We start from the raw sequence: 25,603 nt of genomic DNA on the forward strand, positions 1-25,603 counted from the left end.
AAAGAAGTTCAACACACACAAAATAAAAATAAATGAAGAGAAAAAAATTGCATTTACAACAAACAAAATAAACACATTGATATATAAAAGGTTGTTATACATCGATGAAAAATGGATGTCATAAAGTCACAAAGTAAAAAGTATTAACAGCCAATAAAGATATGAAAATAGGTTCAACCTTGCTATTATTAAGCAAAGAAATACAAATAAAATAATTCAGGTGTCATATTTTACTGACTAGAATGACAAAGTTTTAAAAAACTTGGTAATACTGGTATTGATATTGATAATACTGGTACTGATGAGTGTGTGTAAGAAACCACATTGGATGTTAAATTCTTGGTAGAAATAAAAAGCACGGTAACCTTTCTGGAAGACAATATGTCAGTATGTACCAGAACTGACAACCAGCCATTCAAGTTCTAGAAGTCCATTCTAAGGAAATAAACAAATGCTCAAAGACATATGAACAAGGATGCTTGTCTCATTGTTTAGCAAAGCAAAACAGGAATAATCTAAATGTTGAACAGTAGGGACTGGTTAAATAAATAATAGAATGCTGTTCAACCATTAAAAATGATGCTGCAGATTTTTATTAGGTGATGAGTAATCATACTTATATTACTAAATAAAAATGTTATAGAACTGTTTTGTAGTTTGATATAATAATTAAAGGTATTTTATACTTGCATTGTATTTATATGCACCCCGTCACAAAAAAGTTTCAAAAGATATCCTCAAAAATGTTACAGAGACGATTTATCAGAAATGGGATTTTGAGTTATTTTTCCTTTTTTCTTTAAATCCTTTCAATTTTGGAGTTTCTGCAATGAGCCTGTATTATTTTTACAATTAAAAATATTTAAATTTACAACAAAAGGATCTAAATTCCTCCAGTTTTCCATTTATTTTCCACCCTGGCTCAGGGTATTTGTGTAAAAAAAAAAAAAATCAGCTTATTTTCTCTTTTGTATCAATCTAAATTTACTTTTCATAAGTTAACATTTTACTCTGGCAAAAGTTTCACACAGGAAAATTGTTAAGGTCTGAGTATTCTATTACCTTTAAAAGCACTGGAAACTTTGAAATTATTTCTTTCAGAATTTTCATATAATACTGAAAGGCGGGGGGGAGGTAGCAAAATGAAGGGAAATAGATAGTAGTAGTCAACTTCAATTAAGAAAAAGCAACAAGAGGCAGTTTGTACTCTTGATATGGCAGAAGCCCCATGTGTCAACTCATGCTAAAAAATGTATATATACACACACATACATATGTTTGTGTCTATTATATGTATATGTGACACACACACATAATTAATCCACAGCCTTAGGCTAAGCACTCATTGTGGCAGAAACAACGAGCTGTTGACTACACTTTAATTAGCTCCTCCAGCCTGTAGAGGCATCACTAGGACCAAGATAGGAACAACATTCTCCATCTCCACTTGCATCTGGGTATGCTTCTATCCCAAAGAATGTGACCAGAGGTGACCTGAAGAGTTTATGTCTGAAGGATAACGAGTTGATAATTGTAGCTTGCAGCTTCCTCTCTCCTTTCCTTTTTAGGACAAACGTAGAGCCACTCGATGAAGGTGGTGGGTCCCTGAATAACTGAGCAGAAAACTGACCCTCAGACCACCAAAGTCCATACTACACTCCTGAGTGAGTGAGAAATGAACTGTCCATGTGTTGCTCCACTGAGGTTTAAGGTATATTACTTAGTGTTTAACTAACGCATTTTTTCTTTAAACCTCAGTTGCCTTCTCTGTAAAATAAAGTCTTTGAAAAGGATCCACTGTAAGTTTTTTCCACTGCTTATGTTTTTATCTTAGTTTTTAATTCTCAGAAACATTGCGCGCATTTTACCTTTTAAGTTAGTAAGTCTACTTTTTTTCCCACAAAGACGGGTTCTTCAAGTTATGGAGAAGTCATAGCAGACTGTTGCTTCAGTTTAAGATACGCATTCACATATGAGATGAGAAGGGTGAGGACCCAGAGAAACGCCTTTGACAGAGGGGAGTGAGAGCATACTGAAGAATGTTTAGTAATAAAGAATTCAGATGGGAGAAACGGATGGGTTACATCTAACAGATTTGTTCAAAGGAATTCTGGAAAGGCAAATATGTGAAAATGGATAGCAAAGACATGAAATGCCTTTTGTTCCCTAAATGGATTTCATTTCAAAGACGTGCATATTGCAAATACATGTACCATAACACTTCTCTGTCCACTTCTAGAATTTTCTAAAGCCTGACAGAACATCTGCAGAGAGAGGATGTCATTCCAAGATAATCGACTGCAAGTGACTAAATTAAGATAAAAATGTCCTTAACCTTGAACAGTTTTTAAAGAGATTTTAGAAGAAAGGAGCCCTCCAGGGGGTTGTATAACTTTATAATTGTACCCTTTCTAAAAGGCTATTTACAGATACATAATGTTTCCCCTCCATTCTTTAAAGTAAAATATAGGATTAAAAAAAATAGTTTGGGGGTAATATTTGTTTGGGACAGCAGGCACTGCTAATCAGTACCACTCTCTCCTTATTCCTTACTATCAGAGCCCTGGTTTAGGAGACCCCATTATCCTTAAGGCTAAGGTGGCCAGTTTAAAATCCGAGCTGATGAGATCTAAGTGCAAGTCTGCTGACCATCTGTGGTAAAAAATTTGCTCTCTGAGTTAGACACTGCCTGTTTTTTCTTACTTAATTTCTTTTTTTTCCTTTTCTTTCTTCCTGCCCAAATTGTTGGAACACTATTGGAGATTCTGGGGTCACTATGAAGCTATGTGGACGTGCTAGAGATGTGGAAGCTGGAAGAGCGAAGCAACCCAGTCCCCTGGTGATGCCCTTCAGCAGCTGGACTAACGCTAGAGGGACTATCTCCAAACTTCCTGCTACCCGTGGAAAGTAAGGTAAATCACTCATTCACTTTCTGTTACCTACTAACTGATCCAGAACTCTAACCCCAGGGTTCTAGAACCCTTCTCAGTATCCCATAGTCATACTCATGTTCCGGACTCCTGATCATCAGACTTGCTTATAGCAGATGTATGGGGAGGGCGGGCTCTTCTGGAAGCCCTCATACTTCCTCCCCTACCCCCACCACACACAAATAATGATCTTTATGTCCACTCATCCTTCTATCTACACTCAGAGGCCAGGGCCCCCAGGAAGGCTTCACTGACAACCCTTTACTCCTCTCTACATGCAGAAAGGGTAGAGGTGTGGGCTCTGGAATCAGACTTCCTAGACTTGAATTCTTAATCTGTTACTTACCAGTTCAGGACATGGGCAAAGTAGTTACCTTCTCTGGACACCCCTGTAAAAGAGGAACACTAAGTAGCACCTATGTACCTTACTGAAAGGATTAAATGAGCAAATGCAGGTAAAGTTCTTATAATTTTTTCTTGGGTCAATCAATTCTAGCTGCTATTGTTACCTTTGGCTAATTTAGGGCAGAGTCCCTTTGCCCTCCTTTGGTTCTCTGGGCCCGTCTCATTCACAACACACACAACCGCATACTGCAGAGTTTTGAAAGGTGGTTCTCAAAATGTGGTCCCTGGGCCAGCAATATCAGCCACACCTGGGAACTGGTTAGAACTCTGGCACTGGAGCCCAGCAATCTGTGTTTTAACAATATTCTCAGGCAAATCTGATGCACACTAAAGGTTGACGACAACTGAGAACATCTGTCTCAGACTCTCCTGGAGGCATTCACCAAAAATAGAGTTACAGGACCTTACACCTGACCAGCTGGAGAAGGGGTCTAGTAATTGCCCTGGTTATCATGCTTGTCATGATTTTTCAGCACATAAATGTTTGAGAATCACTGCCATTTTGAATGTGTGTTTCACTTGTCTGTGTTTCCAGTGGACTTTACTTCCTTGCCAGGGAGGTTTGTGAAGATTTGTTGCTGTTGTTTGCATTATTAGTTTTATTATGCTAATTCTAGAATCTCTGGTGCATAGTGCAATCTCAGGCAGGAAGTAGTGGCTCATTAAAACAGGTATCCCAAAAGTCTTAGTAGAACTTCAAGATTAATTCCTTCAAGAAGAGGTAAAATTGTCATTAGATGCAGATGATATGATACTATATAGAGAAAACCCTAAAGACTCTACATGAAAACTACTACAACTGATAAACGAATTCAGCAAGGTAGCAGAATACAAGATTAACGTACAGAAATTGGTTGCATTTCTTTATACCAACAATGAAATATCGGAAAGGGAATGTAAAAAAACAATGCCTTTTAAAATCACAACCCCAAAAATAAAATACTTAGGAATAAACCTCACCAAGAAGGCAAAAGACTTATATGCTGAGAACTGTAAGACATTAATAAAGGAAAGTGAAGATGATTCAAAGAAATGGAAAGACATCTCATGTTCTTGGGTTGGAGGAATTAATATTGTTAAAATGCTCATACTACCCAAAGCAATCTACAGATTTAATGCGATCCCTATCAAATTACCCATGACATTTTTCACGCAATTAGAACAAATAATCCTAAAATTCATACAGAACCATAAAAGACCCAGAACTGCCAAAGCAATCCTGAAGAAAAAGAACAACGTTGGCAGCATAGCCACCCCAGACTCAGACAGTACTCCAAAGTCACAGTAATCAAAACAGCGTGGTATTGGCACAAAAACAGACATATGGATCAATGGAACAGAATACAGAGCCCAGAAATAAACCCACACACCTCAGTTAATCTTTGACAATTAATCTTTGACAAAGGAGGCAAGAATATATAATGGGAAAGAGACAGTCTCTTCCGCAAGTGGTGTTGGTAAAGTTGGACAGCCTTATATAAACCAGTGAAGTTAGAACACATCCTTTCACCATACACGAAAATAAACTCAAAATCTCTTAAAGACTTAAACATAAGACATGACACCATAAAACTTCTAGAAGAGAACACAGGCAAAATATTCTGTGACATAAATCATACCAATGTTTTCTTAGGTCAGTCTCCCAAGGCAATAGAAATAAAAATGAAAATAAACATAGGGGACCGAATCAAACTTACAAGCTTTTGCATGGCAAAGGAAACCATAAACAAAATGAAAAGACAACCTACAGAATGGGAGAAAATATTTGCAAATGATGCAACCAGCAAGGGCTTAATTTCCAAAATATACAAACAGCTCATACAACTTGATGACAATAAAAGCAAACAACCCAATCAAAAAAATAGGCAGAAGACTTAAAGAGACATTTCTCCAAAGAAGAAATACAGATGGCCAATAGGCACATGAAAAGATGCTCAACACTGCCAATTATTAAAGAAATGCAAATCAAAACTACCATGAGGTACCACCTCACACCAGTCAGAATGGCCATCATTAAAAAGTCTACAAATAACATATGCTGGAGAGGGTGTGGAGAAAAGGGAACCCTCCTACAACACTGTTGGTGGGAATGTAAGTTGGTGCAGCCACTGTGGAAAACAGTATGGAGGTTCCTCAGAAAACTAAAAATAGACCTACCATATGATCCAGCAATCCCACTCCTGGGCGTATATCCAGACCAAACTATAATTCAAAAAGACACATTCACCCTGATCTTCACAGCAGCAATATTCACAATAGGCAAGACATGGAAACAACCTAAATGTCCGTCAACAGATGAATGCATAAAGACGATGTGGTACATATGTACAATGAAATACTACTCAGCCATAAAAAAAAGAATGAAATAATGCCATTTGCAGCAGCAACATGGATGCAACTAGAGATTATCATACTAAGTGAAGTAAGTCAGAAAGAGAAAGACAAATACCATGATACCACTTATATGTGGAATCTAAAATATGACACAAATGAACCTATGTATGAAACAGAAACAGAATCAGAGACATAGACAATAGACTGGTGGCTGCCAAGGGGGAAGCAGGTGGGAGAGGGATGAACTGGGAGTTTGGGATTAGCAGATGCAAACTGGTATATATAGATTGGCTAAACAACAACGTCCTACTATATAGCACAGGGAACTATATTCAATATCCTGTGATAAACCATAATGGAAAAGAATATGAAAAAGAATGTATATACATATGTATAACAGAGTCACTTTGCTGTACAGCAGTGATTAACACAACGCTGTAAACCAAGTATACTTCAATAAAAAATAAGTTAATTAAATTTTTAAAAAGATTAATTCCTTCAGAAGAACAAGTACTACACATTCACAAAAAAAGCACCCTTTGAAAGTTTAAATTTTTGAATTTCTTTGCCACTTCCTTAGTTTTGATCATCTTGGACAATATAGTTTTAATACGGACTTTTAAAAAGAATTGTGTTTCAGTGTTTGCTATCCTTAGAGAGACAGAAACAGATAAGTACAACTAAATACTTGTTTTTCAAAAGTTTCAAAAGTATAAGGGAAATGAAAGTAATTATATCTTCAAATGATTTTGGGGTATGTTTCTAATTTCATACTTCTGATGCGATTCAAGATTAAAACTGTATTAAGACATTTGAGACATGCCGCATTGGTATTAAATGAATTTAATTTTGTGTAAAGTGGCAGAAATATTTTCTTCAGCAAACATACCTGCAGATATAAAATCACAACCATAAATCTACAAAAAAGCAAGCTATTGAATGAAATCTGATTGGTTATTTCCCTGCAGTATGGATCTGCTAATAATTTAATTTACTACTTGCTAACAGAAGCCAAAATTTAAATATACATATATATATGTGTGTGTGTATATATCTATCTCTTCAATTTTAAATCATTCATATATATGAACAAGTATACATAACAATTGTTCATATATATAAACAATTTAAATTAAAGAAAGTACATCTGGTGGCCTATTTTTTCCCCCCGATTTCTAAAGAACACCATATTCTATTCTAGGCAGTGGAATGTCAATCCACCTTAAGGGTTGTTCAGTGAGCATATCTGAGAAACCACCGGTTTAGCCAATGATGTACTTATTGAGGGAGGCCCTAGTGCCACTGTCAAGAGCTTAGCCACAGGAGAGATAAGAAGGTACTTGTTTGGTTTGTGAAAAGAAGGAGTAGTGAGGAATGGCAGGTAGCTGCAGGCTGATGACACGTGATGTCCGTATATATGTAGAACCAACACACCCATAATTGCACCCATTTTCCATACCCAAATCCAAAGCCTTTATATCATTAATCCCAGGCAAAAATGGTAAGATTCATGTGTGTTACTATCCCACGGCTTCAAGATGCCTATAAACTCATATGAGTATGTCTTAGTTTTATCAGTGGAGGACAAACCAGGCTTCTATCACCAAGCCGCATTCCATAACAGGCAAACCAGTCCAAGACTTCTCTGAGTGCTGCAGGAGAGTCTATGGAAGGGGCGCTCACTCCACTGTGATGCCTAAAATGCCTTTGCACAGAGCAAACATTCAATACATGCTGAGTGAATGAATGAGTGAACTGGCTCATTTCAGGGAAATTCCATTCAACAGGCTGGCATTCCTTCCTACCCATCTTAACTGTTAAGCTTGCCATCAGACAAAAATTTAATTATAAAACGTTAGAGCTGAGGAAATTTTAGAAACTATCTACTCTCCAGAGGTATACAACTTTAATTCAGTGGTAAAAATCACTAGGAGTGATTTAGGAGTCTATCAGACCTCAGTCCAAATTCCACATCTACCATATTTTGGTGAGCAAATAACTACTTCTGAGGCTCTGTTCCATATATGCATTATGGGATATCATAATAATACATACATTAATTGTATGACTATCAGGGGATGAAATGACACAATCCATTTGCCATGGTCGGCTAAGTAATTTGCACCAAGTAAGCACTCAAGACATTAGCCAATATTCATAGCGGAGAGATGAAAACAAAACTCTGGGACTGATGCCTACCCTAGTGGCCCCAGTGGTCATAATGACTTTCTTCCATTCAGCCTGCTCTCTTCTCACTAAGACTAAGGAAGAGAAGATGAATAAATTAGGAATAACAATTTGAAAATGGTTTTATACTCCCTGAATGAATGGAATTATAATAAAATGATTCATGAGTTCTGCAGAAATATGATGAGACTTTAGATCTTTATGTTAGTTCTCTACAAAACCAATTGATGGCCCTAAGATGTACCTTCCCACCCAGCCCCATCCTTACCAGGATCAAATATCATTGTAAATGGAAAAGTCAACAACACATAATCAACAAGCTAAGTTACAAGCCAGTGAAGTCTCAGAGCTTTGATAGAGAAAATTCAGATTTATCATTATATGTAAAAATAAGATGATATGAAGAACTCAATCTAAAAAATATTACCTGGAGATCTATAATCTCTACAATAGTGCTATAAAAAGTAAAGAGCTAGAAATCTATTTAGATGGTTTTCCTTATAAGAAAGCACTTTCTGTATAACTTTTAATGTACTATTGATGAGAACAATTCAACAAAATTCAAATAAATATCTGCAGATGTCCTACAAGAAGAAAAGAACAGAGTTAGATGTGACAGGGGATAACTGGACTTCAGGATGAGTAAGACCCTATACTTGACCTCAATAAATTAACATGAAATACAGTGGATGAGTCATGTACAGAATGTCAGAATTCTAAAAGGCCAAGCTAAGTACCAAAAGGAACACGTGGGGACTCTTAAGAAGGAAATAAAATATTGGTTAGTTGATTACGAAAAGGCAGAAGGGAGTAGGTTCCCTTTGGCTGCTCTTTGAAGAGATCACTTCCTTTCCCACCTAGTCCTGAGGCTAGGGTGGCATGGGCAATAGAGGAATGTGGGGACTGAGAATCATTTCTACTCTCACCAGAGTGGCTGGAAGCAGATTTTCTTACCAGGATGTAGTAGTATGCTAATATTTAAGGGTTCTTGAGGTCAGAGAGAAGGGTTTGAATACTCCGGCTCCATCTCTTGCTGTGGGTCAAGTTTCTTACCTTTCCAACACCTCGGCGTCTTTATCTGAAAATTGGGGACGATGATAATGTCTCCCACCTGAGTGTGAGAACTACATGATATAGTGCATACGCAGGGCTAAATTTGGTGCCTGGCAAACAGAAAGTGCTCAGTACGGCAGGCGAGTGTAGTGACAATAAAGGCAAAGATGACGGGGGTAGTGCCGGTGTTGCTTCTGCCCCCAGAACAGGCTCTGACTGGGAGAGAGTTAAAGCACCTTTGGGTTCATGGGGGTTTATATATAAGCAACGGTTGATCAATGTGAGCTGGTTGTCCAAATGATTATGTGCAATCTAAGAAAAAAATGGGCCTCGGATCTGCTCAGCTACTTAATAATATTAGCAGCAGTAGTAGTCAAAGAAGCTAAATTTTATTACGTGTTTATATGCCAAACAACGTGCTGAACGTTTTAAAAGGATTTACTCACTTATTACAACGAGGCTATACGCTAGGTCCTGATAATGTTATTCGTCTCTTTCAGATGTTGACTGAGCCTCAGACGGGTTACAAAAGCACCTAAGATCCCCTTGTCAGTACATGACGGAAATGAGTTCAAATCCAGCCTGTCTGACTTGTTCTTAATCACTAAGGTATGAAATTAAGCATGTTGCCCTTTGCCTGATTCTCCTTCTGAGGCCTGAATATTTCACTTAGCTCTCTGAGTGCAGAAGAGAGAAAATTCTCTCTCCTTGACCCAACTTGGCATCAATATCCAACTCCCCTTTTCAAAATGGGTTGCTTCAACGAGCAGCAATGAATGCCGGGTCGTGGACCAGTCACCTTGATGACTAAGAGTCAGACACTAGGGAAAGAAAATGCTCTGTGACAAACCTACCCTTGTACAGAAACAAGACAGAAATGGGGGGACAGGGCAGAAGATAATGGAATAAGGCATAGGAAAAATAGCACCTGGCATTGTGACAGTAATAATAATAATAGTAGTAGTAGTAGTAGTAATAGTAATAATAATAGACTTTACTATGCTCTAGGCATTGTATTAAGTGCTTGGTGTAAGTGACTTCATTTTAACATTGAAAACAAGTCTATGGGGATGAAATGTTATTAACATCATTTTATAGGCAGGAGTATTGAGGTTCAGGTAATCAGGTAAATTGCCCAAGCTCATATGGTTAGCAAGTGGAAAGCAGAGATTTGAACCAGCACCTACACTCCTAACCATTATGCTATAACCATTATGCTGAAGACGTAAGAATTCCAATGGTCTTTCCCCATAACCCACTCCTGCACTCCAGACTTAAATAGTCCAAGATCAAGAGAGAGCAAGCTTGGAGTTGCCACTCTTCAGTGAGTGTCAATCATTTCAAAACAGTGTATTTGCTAACAAGATGCAGTTCCTGTGATAATCTTCTCAACCAGCTATCAAGAAACAGGAAGCAAAGATTCAAGTAACAGTATGTTCCTACTTACGAGGAAGGTGGGACAGCACAGTTGACACTGGGCTTAACTGTTCTGGAAAACGTGGTCCCAGTAGGCATACACGCTGGTACATTTTCCCCACCTACCAAATACAAAAGAAGTATTTCATTTCCATGTTGCTCTTCAAAGTTCCACCTCATTCGTGCCTGTCATTCATCCTCTGGCCTCTTCCTGTCTCCATTTCTGTACAGAAAGGTGCTGAGTCTCTGCTCTCGGATACGAAAAGGGTGTGTTAGGAGAGGGAGCCATGGTACCTCGATGTCTTTTTTTTTTCATCTTAATTCTATTATGCCAACTCCACTGAACTTAATTAGAGTGAATACAGAATTACACAATTACCCTCTGTTCTAGTCTTCAGATGTTATATTTTGATAAAATTTACGACATGCTGCTCTCCCCCTGAACACCAGATGAACACTAGAAATGGATGTGTGTTGACATAAAATCTGTTATAATTACAATTAAAGTATAGCTTACATAATGATAGTGTTAACATAAAATTATAGATGTGTAGAGACAACGTGGTCATGCATTTCTTAGTATAAGTACATGCTTAGACCAATATCTGTTAGCGGAATGAAGATGGAAGAGAATTTTGGTTAAGCCACAAAGGCTGTTTAAGGACTTGCAGATAGCTAAGGAGAACTGAAAGACCAGTAAGATAATATTTCCCCTGCCATGTCTGCAAGTGCAAAGTGAAGGGAAGATGTGAAAGTAAGTACCCCATGGAAATTACAAGACAAATACATTTTTTTCCTTGAGTACCTGGGTAAATGCTTAAATTCTAATGTATATCAGTGATGCAAATTTTCAACTGAGTTTGATAAATCATAAAATAATAATTATACATATATGTATATAAAACTGCATGGAACTAGACAGTTCAGAATTACTTCTAATTAAAGAGGTACCCTATGACAACTAACTTAAACCTTACAAAATATGGTTCCAAGTACCCTATCAGAGTGAAAAGCAGGAGACTGAAAGGTTTAGTGTAAATGTTTGTAGTCATGGTGTCTTAACTAAAACTACTGTGTCACAAATACTATTAAAATAATTGTGACATTTTATTCACTTTTACTGCAAACAACAAAACAAACTATAGGTATTTTTTCATTTCAGGTAATTATTTTAGCTAACAGTTATTAAATGTTTTGAGAAGACAGAGTGCTAATTGCATTACTTCATTTTACCTTTAAAATAGCGCTTCCATGTAATTATTCTTAATATCTCCATTGTATTAAAGTGTATCTCTAGTTTAGACCTTTCTTCAGAACTGCAGACTTGTGTATCCAACTGTGTACTCAGCATCTCTACTTGGACGTCACGAAAACATCTCAAATCTTATACCTCCAAAACTGGTCTTTAATCCCCCAAACATGCTCTACCCCAAACTTTTTCCATCTTAGGTGACAGTAACCACACCTTTCCAGTTCCCCAGGCCCTACATCTCAAATTCACCCTTGACCCCCTCTTCCTTTCCATTCTTGCATTCAATCTACCACGAAATGCTGTCACAACCTTCCCAATGTGCCACTTCTGAGAATTACCAGCCGCTAGCAGCCTGGTGCAGGCCACCAACATAGACCTCGAGGATCCTGTAGTCGCCTCCCGAGATTCTCCCTGACTCCACTCTCTCCCCACATCCTCAAGACCACAGATAAGAGTTATGCTTTTCAAACAAGAGACAGTTCATGCCACACCTCGGCTAAAATCCTGCCCCTGGCTGCCTACATTTAGAGTAAAAGACACAATGCATGCGATGGCCTCCCAGGACTTACCCAATCCATCCCATCACATATCCGACCTCCAGCCCTCCTGCTGTCTCTTCCTCCCCACTGACTAAGTCAGCCAGGGTGGCCTCCTTGATATTCCTCCAAGCTGCCCGGCATATTTCTGCCTTAGAGTTTTGGGACTGGTTATTCTTGCTCCCAGGGAGTGGTCTCCCCATCATACATTCTGACAACTCCCTCACTTCAAGTCTTTGCTCAAATGTCAACTTATAAAATCCACCCTGACTACCCTATTTAAAATCAGAACCTACCTGTACACTCCTCCAGCACTCCCAACCCAAGCCTCTTCAGTGAGCTTCACATCCTTTTCCTTATCCCGTAGCGCCCATCAACCTGTGACAAAGCATAGAATTTATTTATAACATCCGTTTCCACACGAGAGTGTAAGGAGGGAGAAAGCATGCAAGAAGGAGCACGCAAGGCAAAGGCTCTTGTCTATTTATTCATTGATACGTCCAAGCATAGAGAACAGGAAGATGCTTGATAAATAGTCCTGAAAAAGATACAGATGAGGAAACTAGTAGTAAAGCTCAGAAAGTTTAAGTAACTTCCTCAAGGTTCTAGAGCTAGAAGAGGGTCACAGTAGAATTCACACTTGGGGATGTCGAACTTCAAATCTCTTAGCCTCTCTGCTATCTTTTTTTTTTTTTTTCTTCTTTGCGGTACGCGGGCTTCTCACTGTTGCAGCCTCTCCCGTTGCGGAGCACAGGCTCCGGACGCGCAGGCTCAGCAGCCATGGCTCACAGGCCCAGCCGCTCCGCAGCATGTGGGATCTTCCCGGATCGGGTCACGAACTCTCAACCACTGCGCCACCAGGGAAGCCCCTCTCTGCTACCTTAAGTCCATGCAATTCAGGATTTGTTTTAATCAGTGCCATGGAAATTCTCACTCCACTGAATAGGATCACTAAAGTGTTCTCTGTCTAGATTTATATATATATTTTCCATTTAAACAAAGGATACAGAAGAGGGGAATTCATCATGGGTTATTGCGGTAATTTTACAGCAATTTCAGCAATAATGACATTTAAGTAACAGTGATATTTAATGATAGCATAATAATAATAAAATAATAGCTCTTAAATGTATTGAAGACGAATCGCATGCTAAACTCGGTGCTAAAATATTTCCATGTATATTTTGTGCAAAATCCTTATGAATATTCTATCAGATAAGCTTTATGTGTAACTCCACCAGGCATACTTCTCTTATTCCGCTTTCAAAGATAAGGAAATTGATGAGAAGTGTGGTAACCGTTTGATCAAGATGAGACTGGTAATAAGTTGTGAGTATGAATTTAAATTCAGGTCTAACTCCAGAATTTGATTCTCAATCCATACATGAAAATTCTGATAATTCCTTTGATAAGGGTATGTTCTCTCCTGGAAAACATCCCCCATTATGTCTGCCTGTGCTCATACCTTCAGGACACAGTCAAGTTTGAAACATGATAAAAACGTTTAAATAGTGTGCTTTAATAAATGGAAATATCTTCATCTAAACAATAACACAAAAAGGCAGGCTGAGCCCTTTGAAGTGGCTTCGTTGCTATCTTCCATCCAGAACAAGAGAAGGAATCAACAGCTGCAGAGTAAAGAAAGCATGAAACCCAGAGATGGAGGATTCTGTAAATGACCAATTACAAGACTATTAAGCCACACTTTCATAGCAAGAGGCAAAATATTCCATTAAACTGAAAATTCTTCTACCCCTCACTCCAAGGCCCACACAAACATTAATGTTGCATTTATTAGGATGTATTTCCTGTGCTCTATCAACTTGACTTTCAGCAACTGTATTAATACAGTCCTTTCGCTTTGCACATATATCTGAATGATGGATTCCATTACTGGAGTTTTGTAGAAAGAGTGGAGTGAATGAAGTAAAGTTTGGGAAGAGCCATCATAATCCATAATGATGGGCACTGAATCAGGACAAGAAGAAACCTCTCTTCTCATTTATTTGAATGAAAATTCTACTATATATTTATTGCCTCTGTACAGGGCCATCTGTTGAATAATGGAAAACAAGCATCTTTCATTTGGAGGCAGGATTTGTGTGCTCAAGTTTCGATGGGCCTGCAGAACTAATCTTGTTTTAGAAATGAAATAAAATGTAATTTCTTACTGTAAGTAGATGTGGTTAAGCAACTGGCAACTTTGATGTCTTTGAATCACTGCAGTTTCAGGGTAGGCAAATCTATAATTATTTCAAGCACTTCTTTATTGGTGCAACAATTGAGCAGTGTACATAGTGGTCAACAACCTGGGCATTGCCAGACGACTCTAAGTTTGAATCTAGACTTTGCCACTCACCAGCTATGTGACTTTCAGCTATGAGAATCACTTTCTTCAGCTTTACACTGTGGATTATTATATGCCCTTTGCAGAACTACTATAAGAACTAAATATATATGGGCACAGTGGCTCATAGTAAGGGCTCAAATTAGTACTGTGGTCACTACTAGTAGTACTGAGAAGAAATTAGAACTTCTATTCTCATAAAGTGGGATATCTGTCCCTTTATCATTGTAATTTCATATCATTTTACTTTTGACCTTATAATTTAATAGCTTGATCCAAGAAACATTTAGCAGTAAATATAATTGAAAGAAGATTACCTGTCAAGCATGAAATACTGTAGTATCAAGTGTGCTGGCACAATACTCTTCTCAGATAATTAACCTGTAAAAATATGTTATTGTCTTTTTAATTGAGCACATTGAACATATATATTTACTGTGCCAATTGGCGAAAGGTCCATTAATTAATCAGTCTAACTATATGTTGCATAAATGTCTTCTAAACATAATCGTATATGTATTTTATTTGTTGGGAAAATGTGTTTGAGATTGTTCTTTTCTGCCTATTTAAAGTAAAAGAGGGTGAGAAGTAGAGTTAGGCTTAATGTACTTTGTACTCCATTATGCCATGAAAATGCTTCTGTGCCCTGGAGACAACAACAAAAGATTTGCTTTAATGACAAGAATCAAGTATGTTCTAAAGCTTCCAGGTAGGAGGCGTATAGGTTGCAGTTTATATCAGAAGTCTTTGCTCTCTCTCTCAACTGCATCTAGATGGGAAAGATGTGGTCACAAATGCTTCAAGGTGATATAGTAAATGTTGGAAAAGAGGGGGGTAGGAGGCAGAGTGTTGAATATCTCAAGCCTGAGCTAGAAGGATTTTATTTAAAGAAAATAGCGGATATGATTTTTCACTTAAGGAAGCAAACCTGACATTAATGTAGGAAATTAGCTCTTTTAGCTATGATGCTTTCAAATGCACATGGCTGAAAACAAATTCAAAGGAAATTTAAAAACAAAAACCAAACAACAACAACAACCTCAACAAACAAGTCCTAGAAATTCAGGGATGCAGCCAGATACAGTTGGATCTGGAAGTTCCAGAGTATCAGCAGGGTTCCAGCTCTCTCTCCATCGCTCAGCCCTGCTTACCTCTGCAAGACTTTATTTTACAGAAAGTCTCTCCTTGTGCTGGATGGTCACTGAGAGTCCCAGAGTCATATCTCCCCAGCTTAGAAATTCCAGAGAGAAAAGACAATTCTTCCATTTTGCTCTGAGACAAAAGTCCTGGGGAGCAGTCTGATAGACTTAGCCGAGGTCAGATGCCTACCCATGAGCCAATCACCTGCTTTACTGGAGTTCAGTCCCTGGGCGACTCATCCCCGGGGCCCCTCAGGAGGCAGGATGGCATTATCTGGCAGTTCTCCAAGAAAAGCCTGCTGTTTTTGTAAGATGAAAGGGGAGAGGACATGGATAATGAAACCTGTATCTGCTTCTGTAAAATCCACAGAATCTTACTCCCTGCCCTGTGTCGATGACCATGCAGTAAGCTGACCCAGGAGGTCATTTTTCCCACAACAGTCTTTATATATATGACTAAGGAACACACTGGTAAAAGAATAAGGGAGAAAGTCTGAGTATGACAAGTCAGCTAGACTGATATTAACTAAAAAAGCTGTGTGAAAATATCCTTAAAAAGTTGCCCCCAACTCACTCGAAGTCCAAAGTTGGAGCTGGAAATACAATGTCATGGAGTTTGGATAAGAACAGGTTTTCTCCAAGCTGAACTATGACACAGAGATTAGAGACTTCTAGAAACTCTATTTTTCAAAGAAAAAACATCACATGAGAAAAATGAGGCCTAGAAAAATTAAATGACTTAAGCTAATTAATGGCAGGACTGAGACTAGAGTATACTTTGTGTAATTGGCTATGGCCTTTTTTTTGTTTTTTTTTCTTTGTTATCACTTCAGAACGAGACAAACTTAAAGAAAGGAAACACAACCAAAACTCAGTGGTTGGAAAAGAGATGGATGTGAACGCCCACATGTTTCTTACGTATAAAGTTACCCCTCGCAGTGTTTTGGAGAAGAAAACGCTGGCTCTTCCCAACGTTGGTTACATACACAAAGATTCCAAAGACAAGACAAGTGCTTTGCAAACAAAGTAACTAGAACCAGCTCAGGCTTCCCCGCGCCGGGTCCTACGTTCCACGGTCAGAACCACCAACTGTATCCCCCCGGGGAACAAGGTGATTCAAAAAAGCTGGCGTCTTCAGAGAAGGGAGAAAACTTAGCCGGGAAGAGAGTCAGGAGGAAACTTGCTCAGCTTCTTGCTGGGGTCTGAAACGATCCCAACAGAGTCCTTAAACCCCTCAGGTTTCCCCAATCAAGCACCCTCGCCTCCAACCTGGGCCACCCCAGATCTGACTATCAGACGACAGAAGTCTGCGGACGCACGGAGAGCTGACCACCCCACGAGAGGGACCTACGCGCGGCCGCGCCCACTCACCCGCCGCTCCCCGGGAGACGGGAGACCAGCCCGGGGTCCAAGTCCTGGGCGTGGCAGACCCGCCCCTCTCCGGGCCCGGCTCCAGCTCACCTCGGCGCGGCCCGCCTGGGCGCCGCCATCTTGACCACGAAGGGGGCCTCGCGCCGGAGGCCCCTGAGCGGGCGCCCTGAGCGGAGCCGGAGCGCCGGGGAGCCCCAGGTCGGCGCCCTACGTCCCCCGCGCGCTCGCGCCCCGTCCACGAGCGACGACAGTCCCGCACGCAGCGCCCGACCCAGGCTTCCGTGGAACCGGCGCCCCGCGCAGCCCGCACCGCGGCTCAGGCGGCGCCGAGGGCGGCCCGGGCGGAAGAGCGGGCGCAGGGCACGCGCTCGGTAACCTGGCAACGCGGAGCAACCCGGCGTCTCTGGCGAACCCCAGCCCTCTATCGCCAGGAAGCATGGACCCCCGCACCCGCCGCCGAGCCCGCGCCGCCCCTCGGTCGCTCCGCCCGCCGCTGCCCGCTGGCTACGGTCTTTTAAATCCATGATACAACGTCTATATGTAACAAATCTGTTAAACCCTAAATGTTTATGATATTCAAGTAATCCATTATCTGAATTATTCTTGAAGATAAAACATCTAAAGACTTCTTAATTGTATGGGTATACATACATAAAATACACGTGGAGGTAACTTCAAATATAGTATGTGCCTGTCTCTATTCCTTCCCTCTCCGCTCTTTTAAAAAATGCCCCTTTAAAAATTGCCCACTCACCATCTGTTAGGTAAATTTGCTGAAACACAGTAAATGTGGAGACAGAAATTGTTATAGAGACTATTCCAAATGGCACTGACACCTGTATTTATGAAATTTTTAAAAGGGTAAGTTAGAGTTGTTTTTAAAAAAAAAAAAATCCCACTATAGTAACACCACATCATCCTAGGTGCCCAGTTCTATCCAATTACATAAGATGGAGAAAGAGAGAGAGAGAGAGAGAGAGAGAGGAGAAAGAGAAAGAAGAAAGGAAGAAAACCAAGTACTTATGTATAAAATGTTGCTGCCAAAGTTTGAGATTATACTCAAGCATCAGTGAACAGAAGGAAAACACAAATTTACAAATGTATTTCATTTATGGTATGAGGGACACAGGTTTAGATTTGCAACACGCTCCCACAAGGGTCAAATTGACCACTTTTTTCTATCTAGTTGCTCTTGAGAGAACAAAACAATTGAAACAGATGCCATTCAATTCCAAGTCTATAGCTTAGACCATGTCACTGCACATGAAATATTGTTCATTCAGAGTCAGCACATAGCAAGAGTAATTTATACTCTCAGAGTGTTTGCTCTCAAGTCAATAGCAGAGAAGCCTTGAATAAAAACGTTCCCATTACTTTCCATTGTAATAGATCTTACTTATAGCCCATGAAACAATGGTCAGAGGAGATTTATTCTTTGCACACCATATTATATAATCTCTCCACTTTAAGCCATCCCCCACTCGGCGATTATTTTTTAAATATGTTACTCGTAGTCAATATTAATTTACATTTAATCTTTCTTAGCATTAGGAGAGTAGTATTTTGTACAGGCTCAGAAACAAATCTCCCGAAATTCCTCCCTGATGCTCCCTTCAGGCTGGAAATGCATTGCAGGGTGGCTGCAGTGACTTAATTCTAGTTGGCAGAGCCCTGGCCACACACTAATTTCATTAGCCTCAAACTCCTGGATTTGAAAGATCCACTGAATATGATTCCTCTCCTCTGACATGTCACTTACTAACCAATTCAGTGTGCATACAGAGGAGAGAAAGGACTTGCTCAGCTCTGGCCCACCGGCAGGCAGATGAGAATTCCCAGTCAGAGACACTGTTTACATCTGAGTGGTCATTCTTGCCCGGGTCCTCATTTTCAGGAAGGAAGTTCAATCCAGGCTTTGCTGGCAGCTGCAGCATTTGTTACATCCATTACTAGCTCCTTGTTCCTTCCTGCCCCCCAGTGCTTAGCAGTCACTAAGTCTTCCTTCCCCCAGCCTAGAAGCTTACCTCACCATAAATTTTTATCTCAAATGATAGGTTTGGCACATTCCCCACAGCAACCCACAGGGACTGGGGAAAGGAAAACTCAAATCTCTGGAGAGCTAAGAATTCAACCATTTAGAGGAGTTTCTTTTATACAGGACAGTTTTCATTGAGCTGAACCCTGCAATCCCAGAGAAGATTCACCTACCCGTTCTTTTCCTCTTTCCCTAGAGTGACTGTGTCTTTGAACAAGGGGTCTGTGTTCCACTATTCTCTCTATTCATTTTGCAGGTTTACAGAGGCTGGGAAACTGGGGACTGGACTTACATGCCAGGAGCTTCTAAGATCACACGCAAAAATAAGGCTACTGGAAGAGATTGTTGGAATCTATCTCTGTATATTTGAACATGGGCAGTGGTTAACCAGGATACTCACACCGAGCTTATATCCAGCTTGCAGCACAAGCTACAAGTTGGTGCATCCCTCCTACTACCAGCCTCTTCTCAATAAATGCAGGTGAAAACTGGGGGCTCTTTTCCCTCAGCTGTTCAATCCAAATGAATAGCTGCAATTTGCAAATTAGAGGAAAATGACAGTGTTTTCTCTGAATGGTTTTGGTCCCAACGCGCACTGCTAATGCTGGCATTCAGTTCCTTTCCTTCCCAGCCCAGGGAACGGGGGAACTAAGCATAAGGCAAGCGTTCTCTTTTCTTGCAAGTGCCTCAGATCCACACACCAGAGAAGGAATCAGCTCCCCCTGGAATCTTTTTCAGCAAACACAATCCTTCACCTAGTCTGCAAGCTCTCTCTTGCCTTTAAGATTTCACTCTTTTTTCGACAGGCAGGCCCATCTGCAAGCACCCAAGCTCCAAGTGAAGGCACCAAAATAAGTTTTAAAATGTCAAACGACAAATGTGCCTTCAACACCCAGAGCTCCAGTAAAAATACTGTGAGTTGCCCCTGTGGTTCTCAGGTGACCTCTGGCCTCATCCTCCCTGCAGCGCTGCCTCCACAGGTTCTCTAGTTTAAGCTCAGAGGTAAAGGAAGTGCTTCTGGGTTTTGCTTCCAACAACCCAGGCTCTTCCTGAAAGCATTACCTCAAAGTGAAGGCTGCCCAGAAGCACTTTTGGCCTTGCAAACATCTAGAGGTGGCATACTCAACAGGTGCTAGGGATGCTCAGAGGCTCAGAGGGGCCATACCAGGCTGCAGCTTTAGACAGGCACCCCTCCTTCTGGCACAAACACAAACTTCATACCCCTGGGTGCTGATGTAGTGACAGCTTGAATCTCACAAGGAGTCCCCTCCAGAAACCCAACATGCTTCAGGAAAGGCACTTGAGAGGGAGCCGACTTTTTAGCTACGGGGAGCATAAGGGTCAGCCAGAACATCTGGAGAAGGGACTAACTGAGCTTGGGTCCTACCAGGCAGGGAGAGAGCTGTGCATTAGGAAAGGATCACTTCAAGACAGAGATGAACAAAAAACCTGGAGATAGGGGTAGAGAAGGAAAAGAGAGGCAGAAATTGAAAGGGAGAACATAAAAACAGAGAGACCAAAAAAAAAAAAAAAAAAGCAGGGAGAAAGAGACACAAGGAGAGAGACACACAGGAAGAAAGAGAAACAAGAGAACCCATAGTCACGCAGACCCTGAAACTCAATTTCTTCATCCAGAAGCCATCCATCTATACCCAGGGCGGCACAGGAGCCGTGGGGCCGAGGCTGCGGGAGCAGGCGGTGAGAGAGCACTGCAGCACCGCCCACCGCTCAGCGGGCCCGATCCGCCGTCCTCGCATCTTCCGCCGTTGCCCGCCTGCACCCGGAGCTAGAGGACCGCCCGGCCTTGCTCAGCGCACCCTACTGCCTCCCTCCAGGCGCCTTCTTGTCTGGCTCTGAGAATCGTCCTCAAAACCCAGGACTGGGGTTGGGGGCTGCGTTAGGGAGGTCGTGGGAAAGGATGGGCACAGGGTGAGTGCAGAAAAAGCGACTGTGTCTCGCAGTTAGCATGAGCTCACCTCCGGGCTCTGAGCTGGCAGAAGTAGAAAGCTGATCGCCCGGCTCCTGCCAGTGGCCGGATCGCAAAGGCAGTTTAGACGGTGCAAACAACTGCCCAGAGCAAATCACCCGGGGGCACGTCTGCGGGTGGCTTCTCCCCGCTTGAGGACAGTCCCCACGCCTTCCGCCCCATGCCCTCGCAGAGATAGGTGACAGGTCGGGAAATCCAACCCGAGCGAAATGGGCAATTCACGTCCAAATGTAGGTGAAGACCTAGCCTTCGGTTTAACAACTGCCTCCCTAAGCTCTTCTCGAAATTTTCCAAGGCAGCTGCAGCTTGTCGGGCGGCTTGGGGCAGGGAAGCTGGGGAGTTGAGAAATGCCTAGTTTCTAGGCGTCTTCTCATCTTTCATATTCCTTGCGCCTAAGTGGCTCTCACAGGAGCCCGGCACTTTTACAAGCCTGTTTTGGAACCATATTTCACTCGAATGCAAACCCATTTAAATCATCGCCTTGTTTTTCGGAGACTGTTTCTTGTCAATGGGGCCATAAATCCAGAATGTCAAGCCGGATGGAGTGGAGCGCGGACAGGGGAGAGATGGAAGGGAAAGGAATCAAGCAGGGAAAGTACCTCCTCGGGTGAGGTGGGAGGGATTCGGCAGGATCTCCAGGGTGGAAATGAGCGAAGGCTGACCAGACCCCGCACCCCTGGAGTCCAAGCCAGCCTTCAGGATAAAGAGCGCGGGGAGCTACGGCGCGCTCTGCCCCGGAGGGAGCGCCCCCCTACCTGGAAAAGCCTCAGGATGTTGGCTACCAGGATGGAGACCGAACTCCCCGAAGCCCCAATCACTCCAACTACTTTCTCGGGCTTGACGAAAACCGGAGGCTTGCCGTTGGTGCAGCGCACTTCGGAGGTGTCCTTCTGGATGAGCGCCTGGACGAAAGTGAGCGACTGTTCGAGCGCATAAGTGTCCCTGGAACAAGTGTCCAGGATCCGCGCTCCCAGCGTCACGTTGGGCAGCAGGTTGGGATCGCTGTTGATCTGGTCCAGGGCGTAGAGCATCGCTTCCAGCCTGTGGATCCCGTTCTCCCTCTTGATGTCGCCGCAGGGCACTCCGCTGGGACCCTTCGCGTGCACCGGGAACAGCCCCCCGAGGGTGACGTCCCCCTCGATCCGAATGGAGTGCGGGGCGTACATCTCCTGGCCGCGCGCCGCCGCCGCCAGCGCGCGCAGAAGCACCTCCAGCACGCAGCAGGGAAACTTCATCAAAGTCAGGGCGCGGAGCAGCTTCCCCAGCTGGACCATGCTGCTCCCGCGGCTGCGGTGGTGGCGGCGGCACTCGAGGGGACGGTGGCGGGCTCGCCGGAGTCCTGGCCCCTTGGGGTGAGCTCCTCCGGGGAAGCCCAGGGTCTCCTGCGGGCGAGGAGGGTAGGGGCGCCCGGGGAAGGGCAGCCGGCGAGGGTGGGGGGTCCCGCGGCGCCTGCCAGCTTGGGGCGCCGTGCGCTCTTGGGTTCCCCGGCCAGCGCGCCGCGCTCGAGCTCGCGCTCGGTGGCTTGCAGCTCGAGCTCTCCAACAGCCCAGCACTGGGGAGAGAGCGAGGATGGCTCTCGCTTTAAATGCGCGTTCGGCTCCCTCTCCTCCTCCGCCCACTCCCTCCCACCCTCGCTCGCTCTCAGGCTCTCCCCACCCTTCCCAGCGCCCACCCTCCCCAGGGTTTTGCATCATCACGCAGGGAGGGGCTGCGTGCTGAAGTAAGGGGGGAGGGAATGGATGGGCGGCTGTGGGGGGGCGGAGTACCTCCGATTGGGAGTTTCGAGGTCCCCAGGGAATCTGGGGATTGCAGGTCGCAGGCGAAGGCTGAGCTCCTGCTTCGGTCTCACTGTAGAAGCCGCTCGCTCGCCCGCCTGCACCCACACGCACATTCTAGGCACAGGGTGGCATCAGCCCCGGACAGGGCGGTTCTAGCTGGGGCTGACTGCTTCCAACCCTGAGGTCCGGAGCCGGGACTGTCAGCGCCGGGAGAATGCGAGGTAGTCGAAGGTGATGCCGCCAAGCATGAAGGGTAGTAGGGAGACCCCAGTCTGTACTGCTAATTCGTCTGTGCCAGTTTTTCCTAAGAAAAACACACATACACACAGGAGGCTGATTTATGACCTAAAGAACCTTTACGCAGAGACTTCTTCGGGGCCAGGCATTGGGCTAGCCTGTAGGGAAAGACGCCAACAAGAAATGCTGGGAATGGAAATGCATCTTTGGTCTTCAGGGGTTACTGTGGCCGGAGCCGGATGAAGTAACCCTGGTCTCCAGTAAATCTGTGGCGGATTCGCTCCTTTTCTTCCTTTCATCGCAAGAGATGGAACAACTGAGAACTCTGCAGAGCGCACTTTCTTCTCTGGCGCTGACAGGTGTAAGGCTCCCTCCTACCCAGTTCCAGAGATGCTTTTGGGCTGATGTCAGGTTTCCTCGGGCAGGAAATAGCAAGAAAGAGGTGGCAGTAGGAGGAGCAGACAGAAATCTCCCCATCGATCCAGTGATCCAGTGATCCATTCTTCTTTTTTTTTTTTCTGGCTGAAGATTTGGGGGGTTTGGGGAGTGGAATCAGGATGCCAGAGCAGGTTGTAGTGCAGTTAGGAAGCTGTTTTTCAAAGGTGTCCCCTCCTGCAGGTCCAGCCCAAACTTGGCCCATTAAAGCAACAAGTGGCCCTAGTTCCTACACAAGGAAGGGCAATGTATCTGCCCTTGGTGCCCACGTGTACTGCTTATGGTGGTCTCTACTCTTGCTGAGCCTTTCTGTTGGAGTGCAGCGAAACTGCCTTATACAGAATTGAGGGCGCAGAGAAAACAAAAACAAGACTATACTTTCTGTTGTAATGTTAGTGTACTAAAGAAAAATGTCCTTGCACATAAACAAAACAACACACACACACCCCCCTAAAAAGTCAGAAGTTGGGAAGTTGGTTGTCTCTTCCACCAACCACCTGTCTGACCTTGGCACTTCTGTTCCTGTGCCTGAGTTTTACTTTGCCCATCTGTAAAATGATGAAATTGAATTGAATGTTTTACACGTTAACTTCTAACTTTCAAATCCTCTGTTGAAATAGGTCATGCACCTTTGGCCATGGTGTTCTTTTTAGACCAATATCCTTTGTTGCTTTATGTGTAGGGCACCCGCTTTTTGATACCCAAACAACACTTCAAACATTTCCTGGTACAGAGGATTTTATTTTTTTTCTTGTTGACCACCCATTTATCTTCCTTCTAGGGAGAGTCCAGTCCATCATTTTCTTTTCAGACATGCCCCTCCTCCAGGTTTCAATACTTAAGGTTTGAGGCAGAAAAAAACCTTCTGGCTACAGTGTTCAAGGAAGGGAATAGAGGCTAAGAGTTATGCAGGGCTAATCCCTGGACTTCTGCTGGGGTAACGAGGTTGATGACATAGGGTTACCACTGTCCAATAGACAATCCATGCCGGAGTTAAAAGAAAAAGGAGCCTCCTTCCTCTAAATGCTTTATGTATATCTTTTGGACAATGTTACACTATTTGATTTTGTAAAAACATACCATTTTACTGCCATCTTCAAGAAAAGTGATGTAAAAACTATGAGAAGCTACCCCTGTATACAATGTGATCATCCATCACTCATAGATGTGATGCCCTGCTATATAAGTGCACACCTTGTGCAACCTTATGCTGTGATGCGCCCACCCCTTCCAGCCAGCCCTGGAGCTGCGAGCGTATAAGCCCGCAGCTGTGCCAGAAGCTTCCACATAAACAGGGAGATATTTGGATCCCATAATGAGAAATACCAGAGAGGAGAAAAGGCAGAGAGAAGAAGGGGTGGGGAAGAGAGAAAGGGACCTGGTTAGAACATGTGAACTCCTGGATCCACATGTGCCTGAAAGATTGCCTCTTTCTTTTCAATTATAGAGTATTTTATTTCTGTTGTTTGAAGTCAAAATATCCTCTTGTAACTCACCTATTCTGCTATTCAATACATTGGATCAAAAAGGCTGGAACAAGTGCAATAGATATCCTGGTAAGGCAGCATTAGCTAATTTGGAAAGGGGGAAAGAAGCAAAGCACTAGAAAGGCATCCTTGGGACACAAATACTGTGATCCTAGTATTTAGGCATCAGTACCTGAGGCTGTATTTGATAGAGACTGTATCCTTATTTAGTTTTTAATTTAAGGCTATTTAGTAGGCACTTGGTGCCAAAAAATATATTTGAAGAGCTGTGTTACAAGTGAGAACACTTGATTTTTCACCTGCCCATGTGCAGATCTATGTTCTCCTCTTCCATTTCCAGGTCACAGCTTGCAATTGCTCAACAAATAGTTCTTGGCTGACTGTTGAATGTTGCCTTATTCTGTGTTCTCTCTTTGCTCTCCTCATTCTCCCCAAACATCTGGCAGCAATCATTATCTTCTTTTTGTTGCAGTCATCTGTGTGCATGTTTTATTTCCCTTGCTAAGCTGGAGATCCTTGAGGGTAAGGGGCTAGGTATTATAAGGGGCTAGGTATTATTTATCTTTTTACCTCGGACAATGTTCAGAATGGTGTTTTGTACCTAAGAAGCACTCATGTGTTGAATGAGTCAGAATTGGTTTGCCATTCCCCACTGCCTTTATCTCACAATAACA

General features: G+C 42.7%; 1 protein-coding gene across 1 annotated transcript in view; it reads right to left on the reverse strand.

Moving 5' to 3' along the window:
* LOC125961680 (metabotropic glutamate receptor 7-like) overlaps positions 1–22,883 on the reverse strand; it is a 50,215-nt gene extending 27,332 nt beyond the window's left edge. The window contains exons 1-5 of the mRNA XM_049700484.1: positions 22,759–22,883; positions 21,748–22,567; positions 12,410–12,491; positions 10,357–10,447; positions 7,869–7,930 (exon numbers count right to left, since the gene is read on the reverse strand). Coding sequence (XP_049556441.1) covers positions 12,456–12,491; positions 21,748–22,567; positions 22,759–22,883 — 981 coding nt within the window. The 3' untranslated portion in view covers positions 7,869–7,930; positions 10,357–10,447; positions 12,410–12,455. The remainder of the gene's footprint in view (positions 1–7,868; positions 7,931–10,356; positions 10,448–12,409; positions 12,492–21,747; positions 22,568–22,758) is intronic.
* Between the last annotated feature and the right edge of the window lie 2,720 nt (positions 22,884–25,603).

Source organism: Orcinus orca, chromosome 17 (assembly GCF_937001465.1).
Source record: "Orcinus orca chromosome 17, mOrcOrc1.1, whole genome shotgun sequence".
Classification (NCBI taxonomy): domain Eukaryota; kingdom Metazoa; phylum Chordata; class Mammalia; order Artiodactyla; family Delphinidae; genus Orcinus; species Orcinus orca.